The 24,465-nt window shown below is 41.3% G+C and overlaps 2 protein-coding genes across 2 annotated transcripts in view; one reads left to right on the forward strand and one right to left on the reverse strand.

The window, feature by feature from the left end:
• lrp4 (LDL receptor related protein 4) overlaps positions 1-12,903 on the forward strand; it is a 50,981-nt gene extending 38,078 nt beyond the window's left edge. The window contains 13 exon segments of the mRNA XM_022227836.2: positions 59-317; positions 953-1,121; positions 1,459-1,684; positions 2,027-2,152; positions 2,441-2,621; positions 3,119-3,337; positions 3,871-4,114; positions 5,061-5,197; positions 5,199-5,239; positions 6,010-6,190; positions 6,872-7,054; positions 7,589-7,718; positions 8,484-12,903. Of these exon segments, the coding sequence (XP_022083528.2) occupies positions 59-317; positions 953-1,121; positions 1,459-1,684; positions 2,027-2,152; positions 2,441-2,621; positions 3,119-3,337; positions 3,871-4,114; positions 5,061-5,197; positions 5,199-5,239; positions 6,010-6,190; positions 6,872-7,054; positions 7,589-7,718; positions 8,484-8,723 (2,336 nt within the window). The 3' untranslated portion in view covers positions 8,724-12,903.
• Positions 12,904-16,001: 3,098 nt separating this feature from the next.
• Positions 16,002-18,967, reverse strand: LOC110975384 (uncharacterized). Its single transcript, XM_022227837.2, has 3 exons — positions 18,738-18,967; positions 18,009-18,137; positions 16,002-17,419 (listed from the first exon to the last, which is right to left on the reverse strand). The coding sequence occupies exons 1-3, from the start codon at positions 18,796-18,798 to the stop codon at positions 17,226-17,228; spliced, it is 384 nt and encodes a 127-aa protein (XP_022083529.2). The 5' UTR covers positions 18,799-18,967; the 3' UTR covers positions 16,002-17,225.
• Between the last annotated feature and the right edge of the window lie 5,498 nt (positions 18,968-24,465).

Below are 24,465 nucleotides of genomic sequence, written 5' to 3' on the forward strand. Positions count from 1 at the left end.
ATCCTGCTTTGGTTAACCGTTGGTCAAATCTTTGAGGTTTGTCTGTATGCCTTGTTAGGGAAAATATACTGGGCAGATATCACCGAAGAGGCCATCAGTCGGTCAGACCTAGACGGCCGAAACTCTGAGGTGGTCATCCACAATAACCTGCAAGTCACGGATGGACTGCGCGTGGATTCCATCGGACGGAAGCTCTATTGGACGGACACGGGCACGAGACGGATCGAGGTGGCCGACTTGGACGGACGACATCGACGAGTTTTGATTTGGGAGGAGATCGACAAACCGCGAGCACTGGTGTTGGACCACGAAGACGGGTAAGTGGTTTCAACCGTAGAGATGGCATTTACACACTTTTACCGGAACCGGGACTTGTCATCACAACAGTCCTGTACCTACAGAGCCTGACTTTCTGATAAAAAATCCATAAGAGAGAATTTGTGTGTAAGTCGCAGCCGAGGCTAATGGTAGCTCACATGTCTACCTAAGTGGCTTTCACAGGCTCAGGTCTTGTTCCTAGCCACAGCCTTAAGTTTGGGCCGTAACTCGAAGCATTTATCACCATGTGATTCCTTGTAGACTCCTTCCGCTGTGCCACTTCAAGAAAATACCGTTGACCAGACCTCATATCCCATATGAAATCCTCCGCGAATTCTGCACAAGAAAATTTCTACAGTGTTTTCCATGAAAAGTTGAACTTAATTCCCTTCAGAACAATTTTTGTCCAGATTTACAAAGATAATGCCGAAAAGTACCTATCACCATAGTTCAAATCAATTTAAACGCTGAGACCTGCAACTTTGTTGTGGTGTAGTTTCAAAGTTAGTTTTACTTACCAAGTGTAGCAAATGGTGGAATTTTTATTTTTTCAACAATAAACTTAAAACCGCATCACCACTCTTTGTAAAGTTGTTTAAAAAGAGATAAGGTTATTCTTTTTGGTGCCCGGCAGTTACATGTATTGGACAGACTGGGGTGTCCAGCCAAGAATTTCTCGCGCTTGGATGGATGGCCAGAACGCTGAGGTCATTGTGAATAGAGACATTAGCTGGCCGAACGGTTTGGCATTAGACTCGGACGAAGGCCGGCTTTACTGGTGTGATGGTAACATTGACTATCGGGTAAGTTCGACTTCGCCAACAACATCACAGGCATTCTTGTTACAAAGTCCATCACAAGTCATTCAGTCTGAAGCCAATTCACAGGCTATTCAAACGAGTTGTGACCAAAGCATCCTTTTTCATTGTTAACCCCGTTACTTATGACTGACCTTGTGAAGGGACTTTTGATGGACTCGTCTCCTACACTGTTCACCCGGCACAAAGTGGATAAACGATTCTTTAACAAATTTCAAACACAGCATTTTCACCATCAAAATATATGCGTTCATTAAAACGAAAAGTAAAAGTGATACATCAAAACGAGGAGTCATAGCCCAGTCGTTGAATTCTCTGACAGCTCATCGCGTCTGTGGACCTTGATGGTAGCCATCGTCGCACCTTGGTCAATCAAGAAGTCTACCATCCGTACGGACTGGCTCAGGCCGGAGAGTACATCTTCTGGACGGACTGGCAGCTCAACAGTATCAAGAGAGCTGACAAGAGAACGGGAGGTAACGTGCTGACCATCACAGAGAACCTACCTGACTTGATGGACATCAAGGCTGTCAATATGAACAAGAGAGGTCAGTATCAATAATTGATTATTAACAATTGATTATCAGTATTGATTGTTAGTAGCAGATTATCAGTTATTCATTACACTAAACAAAGATTCCAATCACAGAGCTCAGGATTGATCAGAAGTGTATTGACTATTATTAACTCTTTATAGGCTATTGACTGTAACTAAATGATACAAGAAAGTAATGATCACCTTGAAGTGTACTGATCGTCAGGAACCAATCGTTGGTTATTGATTATAACAAAGTTACAGTCAAAGGTCAGGATCAATTACAAATACAGCTTCTAGCAAAGGGTTGCCTGAAAACTAATTTGTTCCGCTTTGAACATTATTCTGATTGCAGGCACCAACCGCTGTGGTGACGATAATGGAGGCTGCAGTCATCTGTGTCTTCCAAACCCTCTCAGCTACTCCTGTACTTGTCCTACAGGGATTGAACTCCAAGACGATCACATGACCTGCGTCGATGGTATGTACGATGCAAGTCACTTTTTGAATTTTTGTTGCGGCTACTGTGGAACATTTTCCTCTCCTGATATTAAGCCAAATCTTGAAATGATTTCGGACCCAAATACTGACAGTCAAAGGTCATTGAGATATTTGTGTTCAATGTCTTTTAGCGGCCTTGTTTCATATGAAAGCCATTGTCGAGCCCATTACAAGACACATATCAGCCCAGGCAGGATTCAAACCCCCCCCCATCACGCTGACCTCACTCTAAACTTGATGTGCCGTTGTCTTGTATTCTCTCGTCAAGTTCCTTCAACCTTCCTCCTGTTTGCGACGAGGAACACGCTGCGACGCATCTCCATGGATACCGACGACCATCTTGATGTCATCTTGCCCATCGAGGAAGACATCGAGAACGCCGTGACGGTAGACTTTGATAGTGTGGAGCGCAAGATTTACTACACTGATGTATATCAGAATGTCATTAGGTAGGAGTTCTTTAAAATGGCGACTTTTGTTGAAGGTTTGGAGCAAAATGTTCAATAAATGTTGAATAAATCTTAAGTTGTAGTTGAGACCAGCACAAGGAGAAATACAAGACCAGTCACAATACCAGTCACAATACCAATTGCAAGAGCAGTCACAAGACAAGTCACAAGACAAGTCACAATACCAATCACAAGACAAGTCACAATACCAGTCACAATACCAGTCACAAGACAAGTCACAATACCAGTCACAAGACCAGTCACAAGACCAATTGCAAGACCAGTCACAATTAACAGGTGAACAAAGAGAAGGAGTGCTTAAGTTTAAGTTTATTTGAATAGCTCACTTAGACTGGATCCAAGTCTAGCTTGTGTTGGTCTCTAATGTTAGAGTTTAAAGGTCAAGCCTTCAACACGGTCAAAATCATAAGATAGACAAGAGAAGGCATATAGAGAAAATAGGGAGAACATAATGATCGTTTTTTCAAAAATGGCAGACGAGTCAACTACGATGGGAGCGGGGGAGAAATAATCATATCCACCAGTCTGGGAACAACTGAAGGATTGGCTGTGGATTGGATCGGGCGGAACCTGTACTGGACAGACACTGGTCGGGACAAGATTGAAGTGTCGCGATTGGACGGCTCCTCACGCAAAGTCATTGTGGATACAAATCTCGACGAGCCTCGAGCCATCGCCATTTATCCCAGAAAGGGGTGAGGTTTTTTTTTTTTGCTGGTTTCAGTATTTCCTCGTCTCAGCATGTCCCGTTTCACAATTTGGCAATTGGTTCTAAGATTATTGGCTTACAGTTTCAGAAAAATTGAATTTCTTGATGCTGACAACAAAATTTGTCTGACTTTCATTGTGAGAAGTGTTTGGCCATTTTTGTGCTTTCCGCTTGGAAGCCTTAATGGTTTCTATTAAATCAAATTCCAAACTTTAACCAAATAATCGATTTCATCTGTCAAATGGTGTGTTGCTAGACTGTTTAGGGTTCCATGCCTCACGTTTATTTTTTCTAATGTTGCTTAAAACATTAAGACATTATAATCACAAATTTTGAATTATTTATCTTTGGCAATGAAATTTATTTGTCATGAAGTTTTAATTAATTACTTTCATTGTTATTCTTAGGCTCCCAAAATAAGAAAAAAGTTAGCCTCGCTTTCAATCCAATATGGCTGACTTTTCTATAATGAAAATCTGATCCTGTAGTTTTAAATGAGATTTATTAATTTTTTTTCAGTTACATCTTCTGGACGGACTGGGGCACCTATCCCAAGATAGAACGTGCCTACTTTGATGGTACGAGTCGCCGAACTCTAATCAGTGAAGATCTGAAGTGGCCCAACGGACTCACCATCGATTATGCAACCAAGCGGCTCTACTGGGCTGATGCCAATCTGGATAAATTGGAGACGGCCGACTTCAATGGGAAATATCGCAGCGTTTTGACAAGAAATATGTCTCATCCTTACGGTGTGACTTTGGTATGCACAAACTTCAACGTACATCTGAATACCTGCAGTTGATTTCTAGCAAAGTTATTGTAACGTCTGAAACCCTGATATGTGCCTAGCTATCAAGGACCTGTCAAGAGACTATACACGTGGCCAGTCACAAGACCAGACCAGACACAACACCACTCACAAGACCAGTCCTAAGACCTGACACCAGACAAGTCACAACACCACTCAGAAGACCAGTCACAAGATAAGACACAAGGCCAGTCACAAGAGCAGCATGGTCTTGTGATGGTCTTGTGATGGTCTGTGATGGTCTTGTGATGGTCTTGTGATGGTCTTGTGATGGTCTGTGATGGTCTTGTGATGGTCTGTGATGGTCTTGTGATGGTCTTGTGATGGTCTTGTGATGGTCTTGTGATGGTCTTGTGATGGTCTTGTGATGGTCTGTGATGGTCTTGTGATGGTCTTGTGATGGTCTTGTGATGGTCTTGTGATGGTCTGTGATGGTCTGTGATGGTCTTGTGATGGTCTGTGATGGTCTTGTGATGGTCTGGTCTTGTGATGGTCTGTGATGGTCTTGTGATGGTCTGTGATGGTCTGTGATGGTCTTGTGATGGTCTGTGATGGTCTGTGATGGTCTGTGATGGTCTGTGATGGTCTGTGATGGTCTTGTGATGGTCTTGTGATGGTCTGTGATGGTCTTGTGATGGTCTGTGATGGTCTGTGATGGTCTTGTGATGGTCTGTGATGGTCTTGTGATGGTCTGTGATGGTCTTGTGATGGTCTTGTGATGGTCTGTGATGGTCTGTGATGGTCTTGTGATGGTCTTGTGATGGTCTGTGATGGTCTGTGATGGTCTGTGATGATGGTGTAGGGTCTCAAAATAGAAGCTGTCATACTGCATCACCAGCCGAATCCTCTCTCTATTTCATGAACTGACGTGATTTCCTTTGAATGTTTTCCACTGTAGTTCAATACCAGAATTTACTGGACTGACTGGCACACGTCCTCTATCGAGTCCGTTGACAAGACCAACGGACAGGACAAGCAAACTCTGCCTGGGACGTTCCAGGGGATGAATATCCAGATGGTCTCACCGCTACGGCAGACCCGACGAGCAGTACCGAGATGAAAGAGTCTGCTCCCTGAGTAAGCACTCCTCTCAGATTTGAAAAGAAGTCTTACGTTGGTAACAGCCAGTGGCGCCCAGCGGGACAGTTTTAAAAGTGGGTGGGCAAGCGCCGGCCATTAGACTGAAAAGAATACAATTACGACCTTGCAGTGCACCACCAAAGACTGGTAGGCGTATAAAGTGGGAGAGTTGGGGGGCAAAATAACCACCTTCTCAAAACCAGGGGGGTATTCCCCCGGCCTCTCCCGGTTCTGCCTCCAGTGGTTACAGCTTTGGGGAGAAATGTAACACCCAAGATGTAAATAAATGCAGGCTTGAATAAGCTTGAATAGGCCTGGGTACACTTACGGACAATTCATCCAGGGGAAGGGTTGTGGTGTGAGCTGTTTGAGGTTTGTGTCCATGAGCAAGATGTTTTACAGCAACAAGAGGTGTTAACCAAGCAATGCAGAACAGGAAACTTTATCACCAAGTTGTTGATTTGCCACATTGTAATTCTTTCTTAATGGACTTCCGCATTATCATATTCAGACACCTCAAACAAAAATCCATCGTTCAGCGAAAGGTAATTAATTTAAATTAATTGTTCCCCACAATTGAGTTTATGAAAAGCACGATACGAACCTCCACCACTTTCTTGCTGTGTTGCTAATATCTTGATTTGGCTGACGTGAATACATGTCTGGGTCGAGTCGCTGGTTTATGAGATGGAACACTGCTGAGAGTATTACAATCTTGTTAACTTGATTTTGTTGTTGTTCTTTCCACAACTTCCTCCAATCCATAGGGCCAGGGGGACCAGTCAACCCCCCTACGGCAGTCACCTCGCGTGGTCCAGTCATTCAGACCAGCTCGCCAAACGAGCTGCCAAGATCACCTCCCAGCACCTTGCGACCACCGGTCAGAACAGCGCACCCCAACGACATCCCTCATGCACCAACCACAGCACAGAGCAATGCAATCCCAGGGTAAAAATTTCTCAGCAATCATCGTTGGCTCGACTGTCCTTTCAACCTAAGAGTTTAAGACGGAAAAAGGGCCACATTTTAAGCCATTTTATAAATGCAAAGAATAACCTTTAGAAATCGAATCATGTGTCAGTAAAAAACAAACTTTTTTGTGTGAAAAAATTGAACCACTTACAAAGAGTTTTAGATTCTTCCCGAAAACCTGACTTTTAGAGAAAGGTTAAAATGTGTCAACTAAGTCTTTAAATACAGTCAAACACCTCAACGTCCTGCCACTTGACATCTGTTTTTAAAAAGTTTCTTTGTCTCTCTGCAACCTCATTTGCAACAATCGGGGGCCCCCGTCAAGAAAAAATATTTCTCACACCATGCCGGGTACAGTGGCCAAGTTTAACACACCAGTCCATCTCACTAGACCTCTGGCACTTACTGGGTGTCCACCAAAAAAATGGATGATTTGATGTGTTGACACGAGGCCAAATGAATGACCAGCATTCCAAATCGTCATTTGCCCCATTGAATAAGGATTGCGTTACAGTGTTGATACGACCTGAAAACTGGAAGAAATTGAATATTGGTTCTACATCGCTGGAAGGCACCAATCCTTGTTAATTTGTTAACATTTTTTGGCAAGTTTTCACACATTTACCAAGGTCTTTCACATCATATGTCCCACTATAGAGCCTGCTCTCCACAAGACGAGCAGCTGGGTCGTTGCCAGGGGTCGACACGGCAACAGGGTCAAGATGGCGATCGTCAACTGGCTCCAGACCCGGGCTCCTATGTCTTTGTGGTCGTCGGTGTTCTTCTCCTGATATTCCTCATTCTGCTTCTTATTGTATTCGTGGTCTGGAGGAGATATCAGTAAGTATCATCCATGACGTGCTCCCACAAAATGAGGGTTAAGTTACCTCCTGTTCCCAAAGACCTTCCCTTGCACTCATTCTACCTTCTCTTTCTTAGATGTCTTTCATTTGTTCACTTTGATGGCAATCCTTGCTTTCATGACGCCAATGGAATTAATTGATAAAAACTGCAAGTTTAGAATTTAAAAACTTACAGAAATAGCAGATTTCTTAAGCCACAGCAACAAGACGACTGACCAACAGTCTTGGTTTAAAGGACTAGAATTAAATTTTGCAAAAACCTGTTCAGATTTCATTGAGACTAGATTGTTTTTGCATTTGACTTCAAAATTAGTCTTTGATTTGCCTACTTTCCAAAGATAGGAAGACTTTTTCCAACAGAATCTTAGATGTTTGCCACAGATAAGTTGAGCAAATCACTCTTCAGTCTTAAAGTTTGATTTCACTGTGGTCACATGACCAGCTATTGTCCAATCCGAATGATAGTTCTCAGTTCTGGTGTGAACGAACTGTTTCATTGTTTCCTATTCAGGAAGAGGAGAGGTTGCCGTAGCGACCCAATTGTGACTTTCTCCAATCCACGATTCAACCACATCACCAACGAGATTACAATCCTTCCCAAGAAACAACCCTGCTCATGGAACTATTACTCATCAGATCCGGTAATAAAACATTCTCAAGCAGTTTTCTGTAATTTCCCTGTATTTACTCTTTTAACATTAAGTAATACATGTTTTGTGCCACACTTATTTTGTTTTTCCGGATTACCTTTTTTTTTCTGAAATGGGTAATAGCAGGATGGAATAAAACTTGAAGTCGGGGTTTTCTTTCTCAGGACATTTTCCAGATTTCAGGATTTAGGCCCCAGAATACCAGACTTTTTAATCAGCTTTGTTCCTTTGACTTTCTCATGCTCTTTGTACAAAAAGTAGCAAAAAACCTCACAATTCACATAATCTTAACCATTTTGGAGAGAATTTTGTTTAGTCACATTGTAGTCTAGAGTACTACTGCATGTGGGCATAGTGACGTTTCCGTACTGGTACAGTAATTTTTGTCCAAATTCAACTTTAAATATCTCAAGTTGGCAACGACAAATTTTAAATCCCATCAATACAAATGTGTCCTAGAACATCTAGCTTATGTCTGTAGTCTGGTTTTTTGCACAGCCCATCACATTTGTACAATTGAACTTAAGCTCCGTGTGGTGCAACGTTTAAGAAAAGCACTCTGTAACATGGAAACACCCATACCATCCGCTGCAGGCTGCTAGAACAAGCCTAGTGATTGGTCAGATTGTGTGAGATTTGTGACATAATAGGCCGTGCAAATATGGAAATACTCCAGACTGCTGTGTTTCATTGTCGTCTTTCTCCCTAAAAGTCACCCTTGTAAAATCCACTTCATGGTTTTGAATTTGCCCACAGTCGAATAAGATCCCGCAGGCCAACCTCGTCGTCAAGCTAAACAATGAGGAGGTGGCGAAGATGTTACCCCCGCCAGCCAACAGCGAGCTGCCCCTCAAGAAGAACAATGACCAGCTCAAGCCCTTGAACCTTTCTGCCGGTTGCCACGACGAGGATGACAATGACGACCTGGAGGAAGTTGCAGGGGCTTGTGGGTATTCTTACCCGTCGACAACTCCGAGTAACGGAACGCTGTGCTAGTCTTCAGGGAGCGGTTTTTTAAATTTCAATTCCTTCCACCGTCTCAGTTGCTTGAAGTCATTCTGGGTCTCGACATTCGAATTCCAGATTTTTTTCATCAATTATTATGAGTTTCAATAAATTTGGGTCCTAAGTTTTTACAACTCTTGTTTAAATGTGAGTGGAAACAAATATACAACTCTTACTTCTTGAAAAGGTGGGATATTTAAATTTTAGTGTTTGATCTTGTTATCAACAACGCCTGATAACAATCACATTTGAAAGCGTTTCAAACCTATGTATTGCGTCACTGGACTTGGGAACAAACATGATACCTTGAGCCTTGTAAAAGGATATCATGATTAGGCTTATTTTCCTGTATTTATTTCTGAAAATCTGGATTATGAAAGAAGTACACTTCGAAGACAGTTCGGTTTCTACCCGCAAGTGTCCTTTTTTTGTAGATGTATATATTTATATGTATTTTATTATTCAACAAGGCTATACAGTACGGTGCAGAATGTTCATATATTTTTTGTTGATATAAGTTAAAAGGATTGCCGACAGCTTTGTCGCTGTTTTTTGGCATGACTGAAGTACTGTTAACCTTCCGTTGCCCAGGTTACTAAAAATCAAGGCATTGATGTTTGTATATTATTGAAATTTTAACAAAACTTGTAAGTTGCATCCAAGAGTGCTCTGGTTTGACTCAGAAAAAGAAATTCACATGAAAAGAGCTGTGCTCGAGATGAGTAACTCATACGTGTCATTGAGCGCGCGCGTATCGTGCATGCATAACAATGTGCAGGTGCTCTTGTACGTGTTTGCACAATATTCACTCAGCGCTACATGTGCACGAACCAATCAGCAGACGGAGTATTTGCATACGCAGAACAAAGTTGCCTCCAGCTGTTCAGGGAAGTTGGGCTTTTCTGTGTTTAAGGTTTTCCCAATCCTTACCAAGAATTTGGCCAGATTGTTTCTAAATTCTCTCATGTTAATCACTTTGAGAATTTGAGTGTGACATCATCACGTGTCATTCTCGCCCATTGAAAATTTCCAACCACAGTCTCTGATAAATTATAACCGAACTAATTTTTGATTTTTACTGTCAAAATGCACCCTGAGATCAGGGTTCCTTGTGTGGGAACTGTGAGCGCCCTCTATTGGTGGATATATTGTGGCACAGACAGGGAACACAAAGACACCAGTCCTGGCAGTGAACTTGTCTTTGAAGACTTGTGACCCAGTTTTCTTCAGCCTTTACTACGGGGCCAAAATATTCATCTCAAGCAGAACATAGCATAACAGTTTTTCCAATAATTCAAAATTGATTTTAAAAGGAAATTAAAAAGTGTAAATTATGAAGGAATCACCCTTCTTTGTACAGTAAATTTTTTATATACAGTAAACCAATTACTCAGCCCAAGAATATATTTTAACAATTTTTGTACATAGAATCGTCACGTATTTTAACAATTTTTGTACATAGAATCGTCACGTATTACAAGTTTGTACTTTTTGAATTTTTTGTTACTATTTAACTGTTTGTGTAGTGCTGCTAGTTTTGTATTCACCTCTTTAATGAGGACAGACTTATTCTAAAAAATTTTGTAGGCCTAATGACTTTTTGAAAATGAATTGTAACTACATGTACACACATGTAGGTATTGGCTGATGTAGCCTTCTTCTCCAGGTGTTTTTTTATGACAAGCCATCTGTTTAGTAGTGTGTTACTGCATGTACATGCCCCCCACCAGGTTCAACCAATTACCCTCATGTGTTCAACAGTTGGAAATGCTGGACTGTCTGCAAAGCATTGTGGGAAGACAGTGGTGATTGGTGGTGGTACACAGTGTCAATTCCTAGATGTGTGGTCAGTTCTACAGATGGAGCGCTTGAGTCCATGAGCAAGACACTTTGCCACAATTGCTCCTCTCCACCCACCCACCCAGGAGTAAATGGGTACCAGTGAGAGCAATGACGAGTACCTGTGAGGGCAGTATACATGTAATGGGTACCTGTGAGGGCATGATGGGTACCTATGTGAGAAGTGATTGGTACCAGCGAGGGCGGCATTGTGTTTGATCAGTGGTTTGTTCCTGAAATGGCTGCCGCGGAGCTTTGATATAGGCCAGATGAGCAGGGGTAATAATCAGGTATTATCGCAAGCGCCAATTGGACATTACATGGCATTGCTTTGTAAAATACACATTACATGTATTAACAGTAAAATCAAATATTTCTGTCAAGGCACAAATGGCGCAGTGTAAAGAAACTTGTAGAGAGACAAATGCGAGACAAACCCAGACAGTTGACCCAGGAAAATTTCTGGAGTCGGGAAAGTATTTAAACCTGGGTTCAGAGCAATGAAGGAGAAGGAATGCACCACTGAAACCAGTCAAGACAGGTAAACCAGTCTTTGACAGTTCCTTTTGATATTTTCAGTTGAACGTTGAACTTGTCTCTGGACCATGGAATGAAATGAGAGCTACCAGCCAGTTTTTTAATCACTGCCTTATCATAGTTACATGATCTAGAAAAGAAATAGAAATAAAATATGACAGTCCTTGAAAATAATGTAATAAACAAGAGTGGTACTTAACTTTCGACCATCTGTTGAACACTGCCATAAATTTTACGATGGTGCTTAATACTTGACATTGTTTAAATAATTATTGTATTCAAATCATCTTGACCCTTTCTTTGCTCAGACTTAAAATTAAGGGCAACCGTGTATTTTATTAATATTTTAGGCGTAAACCTGCTTGAGTTTTTCTACTTTGTAAATTCTGTACATAGATGAAGTTACATTACATGTATTTTTCCTGTTTTTTGTACTCTGTGCTTGACTGAGTGTTTTTCAGTCTTAGGTTTGCCTAGCATAGTAATTTTAAAATCTGGACATAAAGCGATAGCAGCGCTTTTGAACTCGCAAATTAGTGATAGTATATCAGCTACCATGCTGCTGGATTTGCCAACATCGTGTTTCATATTTCTAAGATATGTTCATTTTTCTTGTTTTGTTTTGAAGATTTGTTGAAACCGTTGGTGCGTGGTGCAAATTTCCATGTCTTTAAAGTTGATCTTAGTACATCTAGGGCCTAATCCAGTTTAAATTTTCCGAAGGAGGGTTGCTTCTGAAAAACAACATTTTGGCAAAATTGAATCTTTAAGTTCTTGTTATTGTGGAGTTACATTTTGTGTGTAATTGGATTAATTATGTCATTTAAAAACTGAATTCTGCGGGACTTTGACAATTGTCTCAAACCTTGACTTTTTGTGACGGAATTTTGGCACATGCAGACTCCTTTGAAATTCCAATTAAAGGTAAAGTTACGGTAGTATTTTTTTCTGGCTGCATTTTATAAACCAGTACAAGTTTTGTATGAGGTACTATTTCTTTTGTATCTTTGGCAGACAATGCAAGGATGTTGCTGAATTGTACATATTTTGTAGACAATGAAGTTCTTAAATTTAAGTCAGGAAAAGCATTTTCGTCCACTTTCAAAATGGTGATTAGCCTTTTTCAGGCCTAGTTCAATGCAGTTTGTCCTCTGTTCTTGTAAGGTTCGCAGCTATTTCTAAAAAAATCAGCTGGTATTACGGGTGGGCAATTAATCAAGCATCCCCTTTGTGGACCCATCCCACTCGTACGTAACAACCTATCCCTCTCTTACGTAACAACGTACTTAAAATATGAAATATCCAGGTACAGTTTTGTCCAAGACAAGAGGTAGGAAACACAGGGCAGTGTGAACACTCGGACATGCCATTTCTACAACTTTAAACTCTTCTCCAATGTATGCATTACATTACTTCTGGGTTGTATTGGAGAGTTGACTTTTATTGAACGTGAACAATTGGCCATGATTTCCTGGTCAACTGGGGGCGCTGTTGCTGTGATGTCAGTCGAGGAAGACGTGATTCTGTTCGTAGGTTTCTGAAAAAAGGGGGCTACTCGCTGACTATATGCTATGCTATTACCAAAGAAAAGGAAATTCAGGCCACTTATTTTTTTTTAATTAATCCAGCGTTTTTTCACACACTAATGAGGTTTTCCTCCTTGAATGACATCACAGTTTTGCTCATGAATATGGAAGCATTTATTACGTAAACCAAAAAGGTAGTAAAGTACCCTTTAAAACAGTATAACAAGGAAAGTCAGCGTATTAAACGGGAACACAAAGGTACATGTTGACAGTTTGTCACTGCAGTTGCCCTTTAATTTTCAGTACTTTGAATTATTGTCGTGGTTAGTTACCCCGCAAAATTCCTACGCGTTTCGCGTGTGCTTTTTTGGCTACTAGTTAAAAAGGAAACAAAGCTTGAGACGGTGTTTTCTTGCGGCCATGTTACGCCTCAGGAAACCCATTTACATGTCTGAACGCCTCCACAACGGGCACACCTGTTTTCCCCACACTTCATTGTACTGGATAGTCCTTGGCTAGGTTGACCAAAAATTATTTTGCATTGGTGAATGTAAATTTATTTCTACATAGCTTACACCCTTCATGCATGAGGGCAAATAAAACGGGCGCTGTACTCAAATGAAAAACCACACGTACAGGGGTCATGAATTTTTATGGTAAACTGGAAAGGATTGGATTTCAAAGTTCGGGGTAACCGTTTGACTAGAAGGATCCGTAAATTTATAATTACGGATCCTTTTGGTTTTTAAATTTTAATTTTTTTTTTCAAATTTTACTTCGGGAAATGTTTTATGCAGTTTTCTACTTGTTTTTAATTAATGCAAGATAACTACATCACATCTCTTTTTCTTCTCCCTAAAAAGTGTACTTTCGGGAACACGTGAAATGTTTCCACCCTTTTCTGGTCAAAATGAAGATGAAACATTGTGGTGTCACAACAGGATGGCACGGTTCATTTTGGAGAGAGGGGTTTCTGTTCAATTTTGAAGCCCAGATGTGCCCAGTGAAAGTATTTCTGAAAAAAACTGAGTTCACTGGCCAACTGTCTTCATGCTTTCATGAACTGAAACAAGGAATCCCCAAAGTCACGGTGAACAAACTGTGCTATGGTAAAACATCCTAACTTCTGGCCAGTTTTTGGTGAAAAAAATAGCTTTAACTCTAAGTTGGTTTATCCTTTGGATGGCCTCACATACTTTTACTCATGAATATGAAATTTGAATTATTGGAAATTTGAATTATTGGAAACATCACAAAGGTACCAAGACAGAGATAGAACCTGCAAAACATATGAATTACATTTCCCGGCCCTATAAATTGTGAAACCCAGCCGAAAACTGCATGCAACTTCAAGACTGTCAGAATACAAGAGTCTGTTTCGACCTGCCAGTGGGAAATCTGCAGAATTCATTTTGCCATGTACTTCCAAACGTCCACACGTCGCAAGTGAACTCTTGTTTAAGTTTACTTTCCCAGTGAAATTTCACACTGGTCATCAACACCGATTGCATGGTTTGCTCTTCCTGGAGCTGCAAAGCAAGTTAAGGAAATCCGGTGTAAGCTTATCAGAAGAGGCCAGAATTAATGTGCACTGTGTAAACAAAAATGTTCACTAGGAAATATCGGTTCAAATACCTTCAAACGGAGTTGTGGGAATTTTTGTCACTGCAACACCGGGACTTATCTCGACCGTAATATTGAAATACAATACAATCCATGTACAGACGCCTGGCTGTATGGAAGCTATTTAACACGCCAGACAGTTAGCCTTAGGCTAGCAGTTCCCTTTGAAACCAGTATCAAAGAAATTCGCCAATATTATGATTCAGGTTCTAAGTATGTGAATACAATGGCATGGTTCCTGCATTTTACTTTACCCAGATCAGCACTGAATGGCATTGTATATTCTTTTGAAAATGTTGCTTACACGTACCCTTCGACAATTATTTAAGCCCCCTTTGTGCCCCCTAGTAAAATCCTAGCTACGCCACTGACCTCGTGCGTGCACTGCCTTGCATCCGCTGCTCCGAGGCGGCCTGTTCCCCGTCGAAATAAGATCTCTTCCACCTAAGCAGTCGGGATCTTCTGATCAGGTCGGTTTGAAAAAGTGGATTTAAGTTCTTCTGTGGTTCGCGCCCAAAACTATCTGCTGTCTAACTTTTGACGAAGGTCAGATCTGTAACCACTCAAGTAAGAAATCGAGCCACACGATATCAGTTATCCTTTTCATTTATTGGGAAAAGCTTACACCACGCGATATAAGAAATATAAAAGACAGTTTCTAACACAAGTCTAACATTATGCAACCTTCGGAAAAGTTAATATCATGATGTATGGAGAATTTAGAGCCCCAATTAACAAAACGACTCCAAATTCTGATGTTTTTATTTCAGACGTCCGACTTCATTGATAACTAGTAAATGTTTTACTATGAATGAATATCATTAAAAGGACTGAAAAGGTAGGATGTCTTATTTTTCCCCCTTTTCTCACCGTTTTTTTTCCAAAACCTCTTTTCTGTAAGGCTGTGAAGACAGAATGAAATAGGTCTATGTGTTGCGATCAATGCAACAAAATAATCTAGAGATCCACGATATCACTAGCGGTGGAAGCCCCCACTTTTTCGACGGTAGGGACCTGCCCCCACTTTTTGCAGGTTTTATATAATTGGGTGGGGCATAATGCATCGACCCATTAATGGCCGATGCCTGATGGTCTAACACACCCCCCCCCTTTGAAAATCGTTCTGCCGCCGCGCCAGTGCACGATAGGGCCACCACAACTTCGTCCTAAAGGTCACAGGTTTTAGCAGAATGCCATTTCAACTGTCACGCACGAGCAGTTGCAATCATAAACACCCTTTCATCTGTTCATAATTACACCACACAACATTCACTGTTGTAAAGATCAAAGTGCACATGTAAGTAACTTCCATGCACGTCCCAAAACACAACACGCTGAACACGTACTGGACTTTCAAGTTGAATTCCACTTCAATTATCGCGGCCACAGTTCCATTTTAAATTTGCAGCCAATTTTGCGCAAACAGGGAGGAGTTTCTTCAAGGTTTTGTCCCTAGTTGGTTGGGTGGTGTCCTTCCTGTGAAAATAGAGTCAATCAGTGCTGCTTCCAACTATTTCTAGAAGAGCTAGGCTTATTGCACAGGTAGATTCTGTGGTACTGAATAAGTTGTTGTAGAATTAATGGCATGTATGGCATACGCTAGTGCCCTTTATGCCATTAGCAAAAGGTCTCTTAGCCATGTGGTAGTAGGGCTAGAAATTCAAATAGCTAAAGACACTTGATCAGACAGTAAAGAGTGGATATTATGAGAGCCAGAAAGGAAAAAGAAAAGGACATTAAAACATACTACAACGTGGTACTGAATATTTTTATTTCCTGCGATATAAAATTGCAATGGGAGATTTCGGATGCTGTACTTAAATTCTTCACAAAACACATCATCATTAGAATGAACAGACAACACCTCCTCAAGTTGAAGAAAATTTTAAGAGGGGTGTTTATGTGCTTAAGTGGATCTGAAATTACTGTCTCATGTTCTGGAAGAAAACATGTCCCCCCTGTTCTCTACGAATACAGGTATGACACTTGTCAAGAGAATAAAAAAAACTGATATGTACACCCATTCATATCAAACATCTGAACGTGTTGAAGACGAAGATTTCTGTGGTCAACTGACAGTGCGACCTGCATGTATGCACTGACATGAATGATATCTTAACATTGTTGAATGATGATATTAAAAATCTATTACCAGATTCACACCGCTCAGCCAGGAACAGACAAGGTCGGAAAGGAATTCAGATTTCGACTTCTTCACGTCTAAAGTGAATTGAGGGCTGTGACGTCCGATGTATGGTACTACCCCTAAGAGATGACAAGTCAAGCATGAAATTTGCCGCTTGTAGCATGTTGCAAGTACAATTTATTACGCTGACGCATCAGGAGCCATTACTTTTGAAAGCCACAATAGCTGCAGATACATGGGCATGTACCCGACACACACGCGGCTTGTTTTAATTTGTTTAGACAAAACATTTTGCTGGTTGCCTTATGTCAACACGACTGTGTCTGTTGATTATTATTAAAGTGAGTGGTGAAAAGTGTGTCTGGGAATATTTGGAAGGAAGCAAAATGCTGCCACAAAATAAAAATATTTTAAAGAAACTGTAGGTGCAGGCCATTATGAAAAACTTAAAGTTAACGAAACTATCTTAAAATGGCTAAGATACGAGCAAGGATATAGTACTGAACTCAATGAACTGTCATAATTTCAGCGACTCATCACGAAGGTTACAAACGTTGATAGGTTGCCTTACTGTTGTATTATAAATGAAGGAAGCACTTCATCGGCCTCAAAAGCCGAATCATTTTAGTCTCTCTCATTTAACAATGAAATAAAAGGCACCATCTCTTAGTCTCTCAGTCAACTTCAGGACAAGATGGCACTTAGCACTCAAAGCCAGCAAAGCCGGATGGCATTACAGAAACACTATAAAGACAGTTACTATCGAGTTTGTACATGCCAAAACCTGTGCGCATTGGACTACTGCTCATGAATATGCATGATTTAGAAGCGTGCAGCCAAGATGGCAGCAGCCACAGGCAGGAGGACAGCCAACCAGGCAACCTTGATGTTGGGGGCGCTGTTGCAGGTGTCCGTGTCGCAGCAGATTCTACAGTTGGTGTCACTTGCACTTCTGCATTTGGCGAACAGATCTGTACCAGCGCAAGTCAACGCATCAGCACAACCTCTGTTCACAGCTGTTGATGAAAAAGAAAATGGTGAATCGTGATGCTGCATCAAGATTACCTTCTCAAAGCAAACTTTTCGGAATATACTGATAGGTTGTGAAATATTTACTACCAAATTTCATCACCTTTCAACATGATTTAAAGAAGGATAAATACCTTTACAGATTAGCTCCTACCTCAAGGGCTGATCCAGGGGGGGCCAAAATATGACCCTCCCTTCAGCAGAGAGGCCTCAGTTTGTTGGTAGGGGAATTAATGAAATGCAATTTTTTTTCATATTGTTTAATTCCCTTTCACGTCAAAAGGCCATTAAAGGTTACAAAAATTTCCATTTTTTATGCACTGCCCCCAAATATTTGGTTCAAGATCTTCCCCTCTCCTATTTTCCAGTGGGGTAGCTTTAAGCACATCCGATATCCATGATGAATTTTTACTAGGAGAATTGGGAAAGTTTGTCATCTCAATTAACTGTCAGACAACTACACGTATATTCTGATGTCTCAATTTTTTATTGTCCAAAATTCCTCACTGTTTGAGCTGAGACTTGGAGTAATGTGATAGACAGCACAGTTGACTGTAAAGGATTTCTCTCACTTACTTCCATCAGGCATTACGGTCTTGGAACATCGGCCAGTTCCTAAAAGGTCTGGACAAGTAGTCTTGGTCTCCAGGATGGAGAAGATGCCCGAAAGTCCACAATCAGCGCAGCTATAACATTCCAAAGAATCTAGGAAAAACAATACCCACACAACAACAACAAAAGGATAAACACAGATGGCAGGTTGATCACAACTGCAATAATATAAGAATAAAATAAAAACATTTTAAATCTGTGTATGATTTATTTCCAATGAATAAATTAAAATTATTTGAGGTAGTTGGCAGCATCCGTCCACCACCTCTAATTTTTATAGGCCTACTGTCAGACCCACATTTTGTTTCATCTAATCTTGGATCAGTTTGCGACAAAATAGAACTGTTTTGACGTACTTCTCTGCAGTTATCTATTTTGGGATGCCAAGTTTGATTGACCTACAGTGTGCTCAGACTGTGATGCGTGGACGATAGGCTTATAATTATGAATAAATATCATAAATAAATCATTGTGCATAAATTTGAAAATGGCCTGTATTTTGAAACATTACGGAGTGCAAGAAATAACAGCAAGGAAGCCAAACTAATCGTGTAGGAGACGAAACCTTGCTTGTGTCGCAATTTGGCCATTTCATTTATTCACTCCATCCTCCCCTCCCTTTATGGCCACGCCCCTGTCACGGTCACCCCACTTGACCCCCAGCATGCATGCAACAAAATAAAAATGACTTACCAACGCCTCGTGTCAGACACAAACACACGGCCAAAAACACACAAAATACCACCCTCATCATCGTGGAAAATGAGTGCTCGAAATGCCGGGGTGACTTCAGCCTGGTCAGTCAGCGAAACGCTGTTGTTTCAGGTTGGAAATGGAATTTCAGGAGCACGAGAAAACTTCGTGTACGAGACGAGCGATGTCTCACACAGACATGGCGCAGCAATAGTCCTATAGCTATCCTGACGTACAGAACTGCGACATGATTGGTGCATGATTTATGCTAATTTATTGGTAGGCCCTTGGGGCGTGATCGATCGCTTACGATTTCTCATCACGACGGGGATTTCCAGAATATTCTGGCAACTTCGATGACGCAGCATTGCAACTTCTATCAATCTTGGTTTCATGGAATCAGAATTATGAATGGAAAATCGCTCTTTGGACGACCTTATTTAAATTATGTTCTCGATTAAGAAAAACATAGCGAGGGCCTTTTTCAGACCTTTTGTTTCCATTTTAAAAATCGAGTTATTCGTTCATCAGTTGCCATGCTTTAGAATATCATGCAGACACATCTTTCCAATTGGATTTCTGTGTTTAATTATGGACTCATAAACAAATTGAGTATCTTGCAAAAGAGATTATATAAGCTTAACATGTTCAAATAAAGCTTTTAAACCAAAATTCTAACAAATCTCCTTTGGAAAAGACTTTAAAAAGTAGACATTTTGATTTAGCCCTATAGTGCGTCAGGCGTCGCAAATATTGAATTCAAATTAGCCAGGAAAATTTGAAGCCTTTGATTACGTAGAAAAACTTGGGGTTATTACACTGAGTCGTATCAGGTTTTGCACAATTAGATGATTTCTAAACTGTTCTATCGTTTCTGAATAATCTGTCGAGTGGTTTGAGTTGGCACACTTTATAGACCACCCTATTTTGCCTACGACTTGTATGGGCGGCCAAAAGTATGCAGAAATATCACCTTTTGGTTGGTTTTCAATTTCACCACAAAATTCATTCAAAAAGGACAAAATGGCCCATTAGATTCGAATGGGGTTGTATTTTTATCTAGTAGTAGTGTGTTGAGTCATAACGTTGGCCAACCGTGGCACTTGAAGGAAAACTCGGCCCGGGCACGACCGTGACATGATAATCGTTAGATGAGTGTAAATGTATACGTGAACGAACGGTTGCGCCGTGCCACTGAGCAGTATTTCAACTTCAAGGGAATTCCCAGGATTTGCAACTGTTGGACCTGAGACCGTTCGGCACATGGCACATTGACCGCCTAGAGTCGTTCGATAAGTATCGTATCAAGTACTTGCCTCCAAAAGCGGGGTTGCTATCGGCATATTCCTGCATGGCAAAAAAATGTTGCCCTTGTGTCCACCCACACGGAAGAGCAAACAAGGCAGAATACGGAGTCTGTATTAATCTCATTACTGCGAATTTATCAGTATGATAGTTGAAAGAATGATACCACCGGCACCGAAATGTTATCCCCAGATTTAGTGTATCGATCATAACCCTTCACTTTTTCTCCTTCCCCACGTGGTGGTGGTGAAATTTATACTCATTTGAAAGTCCACTGAGGTCACTGTTTTGTACTTTCTTCGCTGGGGAATAAACAAAATTAGGCCAAGGGACAGCCACTGGTTCCATCTTTCCTCACGAGATTTTGGTTCATGAAAACACAATCCTTGGAGAATTAACTCACATACAGGTGAACCCTTGTGCACTGAGTTTTACACTGATCTAAACTCGACAACTAAACCCGGAAGAAAAAGATAAAGCTAATAATGAAACTACAGTGGCATTTTAGAGGAGTATATGATATTAGAAAAAAAATACTTCAAAATTATCAGTTTGAAAAATATCTACAAATATGATATGCATAGTGAATTGTGTGCATCCAATATAATACTACCGATTTGCAATGATGTTAAATCAGACCATTCGATACGATGACCTCCTAGTCGTCGATATTTGAATCATTTACGCACTTGCCTCTAATAGCAGGGTCGCTATCGGGGTCTCTGCACAAAACCCATGAGACTTGCCTGAAAAAAATAATGTTACGGAATTTTTCGATCACTATCTTGGACGGGAGTGCATGTTATAACCGGGGGGGTGAGTGATGCCCGTTATTTGAACTCTTATGACAATTAAAAGATCCCAACACAATAAATGCTGATAGATAACTCGTTCCATCGTGCGCTTATGATGTGATTCGGAGGGTATGCCTCTTCGACCAATCCGGTTCGTAAGTGACGTCTCACAAAGGCGGACGCACCACGATTTGCAGACTCCCATTGGACGATCGCTGAAGTTACGTGTAACTCCCATGGTTCCGTAAACGGCGATCAATGCATGTAACTCTATGAGCAGTGGGCGTGGTTTAAACTGAAGTGAAATCACACTATGAACCGTATACCGCATACCGCATACCGTAGACTTGATTCAAGTCGGGATCTCTGTTAAATCTTCGTTTCTACTTTGGATACACATTGAATAACGAGAACGGTAGTACTTTTTTCGCGCCCTCTTGCGTCCACTTATTACTATGAGTTCAGTTCAGAAATCCCGACTTGACGAATCTGCTATCCGTTTGTACACAGCGAATGGGCTCATCTGCCAAAAGTGGAAGCAGCCAATCACATTGCCGGATTTGTTTTGACGTCGTTCATGCCTGCATTGTAATGAATGAGTCTACAAGTCTGACTACTTCGATTGGTGGAAATTCCGTATGCAATTATGCAAGATCATGTCGTTCATATGCACTTGTGAATAACCGATACGCCGGGTCCGATTTGCTAATTCGTCAAGTCGGACTTACTGACTGGTGACGTATGAAACATGTCTTACAATAAAGGCTATAATGAGGGCGCCTTACAAGGGTTATTCGAGCTACCAGGCCGATAGTCTTGGCCCAAGACCTCAGTGATCGATAGTTGTTTTATTCGCACAGTCTAATTATGAGTCGTTGGGGGCGCACTATGCACGGTGTCCGATATCAAGCTTTAACGTCTTGAAACCAAGACTACCAGGCCGAGCGCGACGCGTGACGACCGCGTAGTGCGTACCGTATACCGGCCGCAGGGATGGGGATGGTTGACTACGAAGGAAGAGCAACGTACAGACTTGATTCAAGTCTAGATAGGGAGTTAAAATTCGCCAAACGCACGCATGCGTCGACGGTCCGGGAATGCGCTTGTAATTGAATGCGGTGTCTCCGTAGTTGGGAAACTATGGAAAAATTAGCACTTTCCGATAACTATTGTATTTGTTTACAGACTACTGGATGAAACACCCACCTGCAAGTCATTGCACGGAAGTTGAGCGTACTGTCGTTGGAGATAAATTTAGGATATTTTCGAGCTATTTCATACAATCAGCTACACGTTGGAGACTGCCATGGATGCCCGGAATGTGGGAGAAAAACGCTCTTATAATAGGGAAAACTTTATGCGTGAAATGGGAAGAGCCCATTGGAAAGAGTTCCATATACGAACACCAGTAATTATTCCTTACAGTGACCTGTAAGCCGTTGGAAAGCAAAAACATGTCCAGAAAAGTTCAATTTGAAGGCAAAAACAATTTGTTACTTGGAAAACAGAATTTTTCAGACCAATCTCAAAGGGCGTGAGCACTGGGTGTCAAGTGGCGTCCGTATGTAGAACGTTTTCCAGCTTTTTTTTTAAAGTCCCCCTAAACTCCCTTACATTTCTCTGGCCCTCCTTCTAACTAAATACGTTGGTATTTTCCTGCTAAATTGGACTTTATATAGATCATGTTATCGCTTTCAGTTAGCTAAGATTAGGAGACTGCAGGGAAAAGTAATGGCGCCCATAATATGGAATTCTTTCCATTTCAAAAAATATACTTTGAATACAAAAGGCAGAAACTGTTCCAGACACAGTCTGTGAACTAATGGAATGATGGCTGAATATTTGCCCTTTTCCCCTCAAGATTTTAGATTAAACGGCAGACATCATCGAACAGGGTTCACGACAAAAAATGAATCAAGTCAATTTTATGTCCAAAGTACCCATGCTGTAATTCCTTGGTAACTGAAGGCTTCAGGCTTCTTACCTTGTTCGCTCGATACGATCAGAAGGAAACAGACGACAGCGATCTTCATCTTGAGACCGCCTTGGAGAGACAGAGAGAAAGGCCCGATGTGATTACGGTGAAACTTTGCATCAAAAAAACAAAAACAAACCAAACAAAACATAACGAGCGATGAACCAACCTACCCTGCCTATATTTCGTGGAGGCGCTGAAGGACAGGGGCTATATAGGAAAGTGTACTAGCCTTGGTCAAGGGGTCGGTCATTCGTCGCAGAGTATACGGAGCGCAGCGCGCACCAGCCGCTCATCACTGACCTAGTGATCGCATCATTAAGTGAATTAGAAACAAAAAACACAAATACATGTATACACGAACGAGCCCTTGCGTCGCCAAGCGATACGGAGTTTCAAAACTCCCGCTCGTTGGGAAACAACAGCCTAATGGGCCCGTGGGCGAGTGATGCGTTGATAGGCGTTACCAACCCACTATCGTGACCTTACATGAGACCAGCGATGACTGCCTGGTTAAGGATTGTACCCTGAAAATTAAGCAAATTTCACAAACACTTTCTAGGAAGTTCTGATCTGCACAAACACTGGTATCTATACCAGTGTATTAAAAGCGACACCAACCTAAAAATCTTTCTACGTTGGTCGCCAAAAAAGTGCTCAAATACATCAGCAAATACATCTGCTCATCCAGGACGCTGTATAAAATCAAACAGTAAGAAAAGGAATCGAATTCACGGCAGCAATCTTTTTGGAATAATCCTGAGAACCCCCCCCCCATTAGTAAAAGAATGAAATCGATTATTCCTTAAGCCTTGCTCGCACAGACTGGTTTCCCTTCTTTTCTCAGCCATAGAAACACTTCATTTAATCTTGGGAAACAGTCCGGGAAAAAAAATTAAAATTCATGGTGGCGGCCGAACTCCACTCTACCAAACTTAAGACGTAGAGGCGACTTGTGTGATTACGCCCCTTCACAGGAGTTGTCGTGTACGTACATGATACTTATCGTGTACGTACACGATAGTTATCTTGTACGTACATGATAACTTTGAACGTATCATGTACGTACACGATAGGGGCGAGAATTTTTTAAATATTGTGGCGGTAATACGCCTCCTTACATTTTTATTCGACTGTTCATTATCCGCTCCTTGGCCTGTTCCGTGCCCCTCCCATCCCCCAACATGGCACTCTCAAATCGTACACTTCAGGGGTGTATTCCAACAAATCATTGTACTTCTGCGGGCGAGCTCATTAATATTTTGCGACAAAACAAGCTTTTACAATAAGACATGCCATAATCGGGGGGGATCATAGAAATATTTTTATGAATCCCAAATATGGGACTGACAGTTTCCAGTTTGGGTGAGTTTCTTTCACAAAAAAACACAAAATTGCGGGCCTATTTTGGATAGAGGCGGGCGGTTACATTCAGAGCTGAGCACGTAGTTTAACTACTATTTTGGGGTATTTTCGGGGAAAGGCGAATAAAAAGAAATTGTGGATAACCCCCATAAAATAGAAACGAAAAGTGATCTTCTGGTCATAACTTTGAATTTCCAGTGAAAAAAAATGGAGGCCTACCTCTTTCCGAGGGTCACCAGGCGGCGCTATTTCGGTCTGATTTTGCACTGTTTTCTACGGGCGCGTACAT

The sequence above is a fragment of the Acanthaster planci genome, linkage group LG20 (assembly GCF_054643075.1).
Source record: "Acanthaster planci isolate LZ-2023a linkage group LG20, COTS_SCS, whole genome shotgun sequence".
Taxonomy (NCBI): Eukaryota; Metazoa; Echinodermata; class Asteroidea; order Valvatida; family Acanthasteridae; genus Acanthaster; species Acanthaster planci.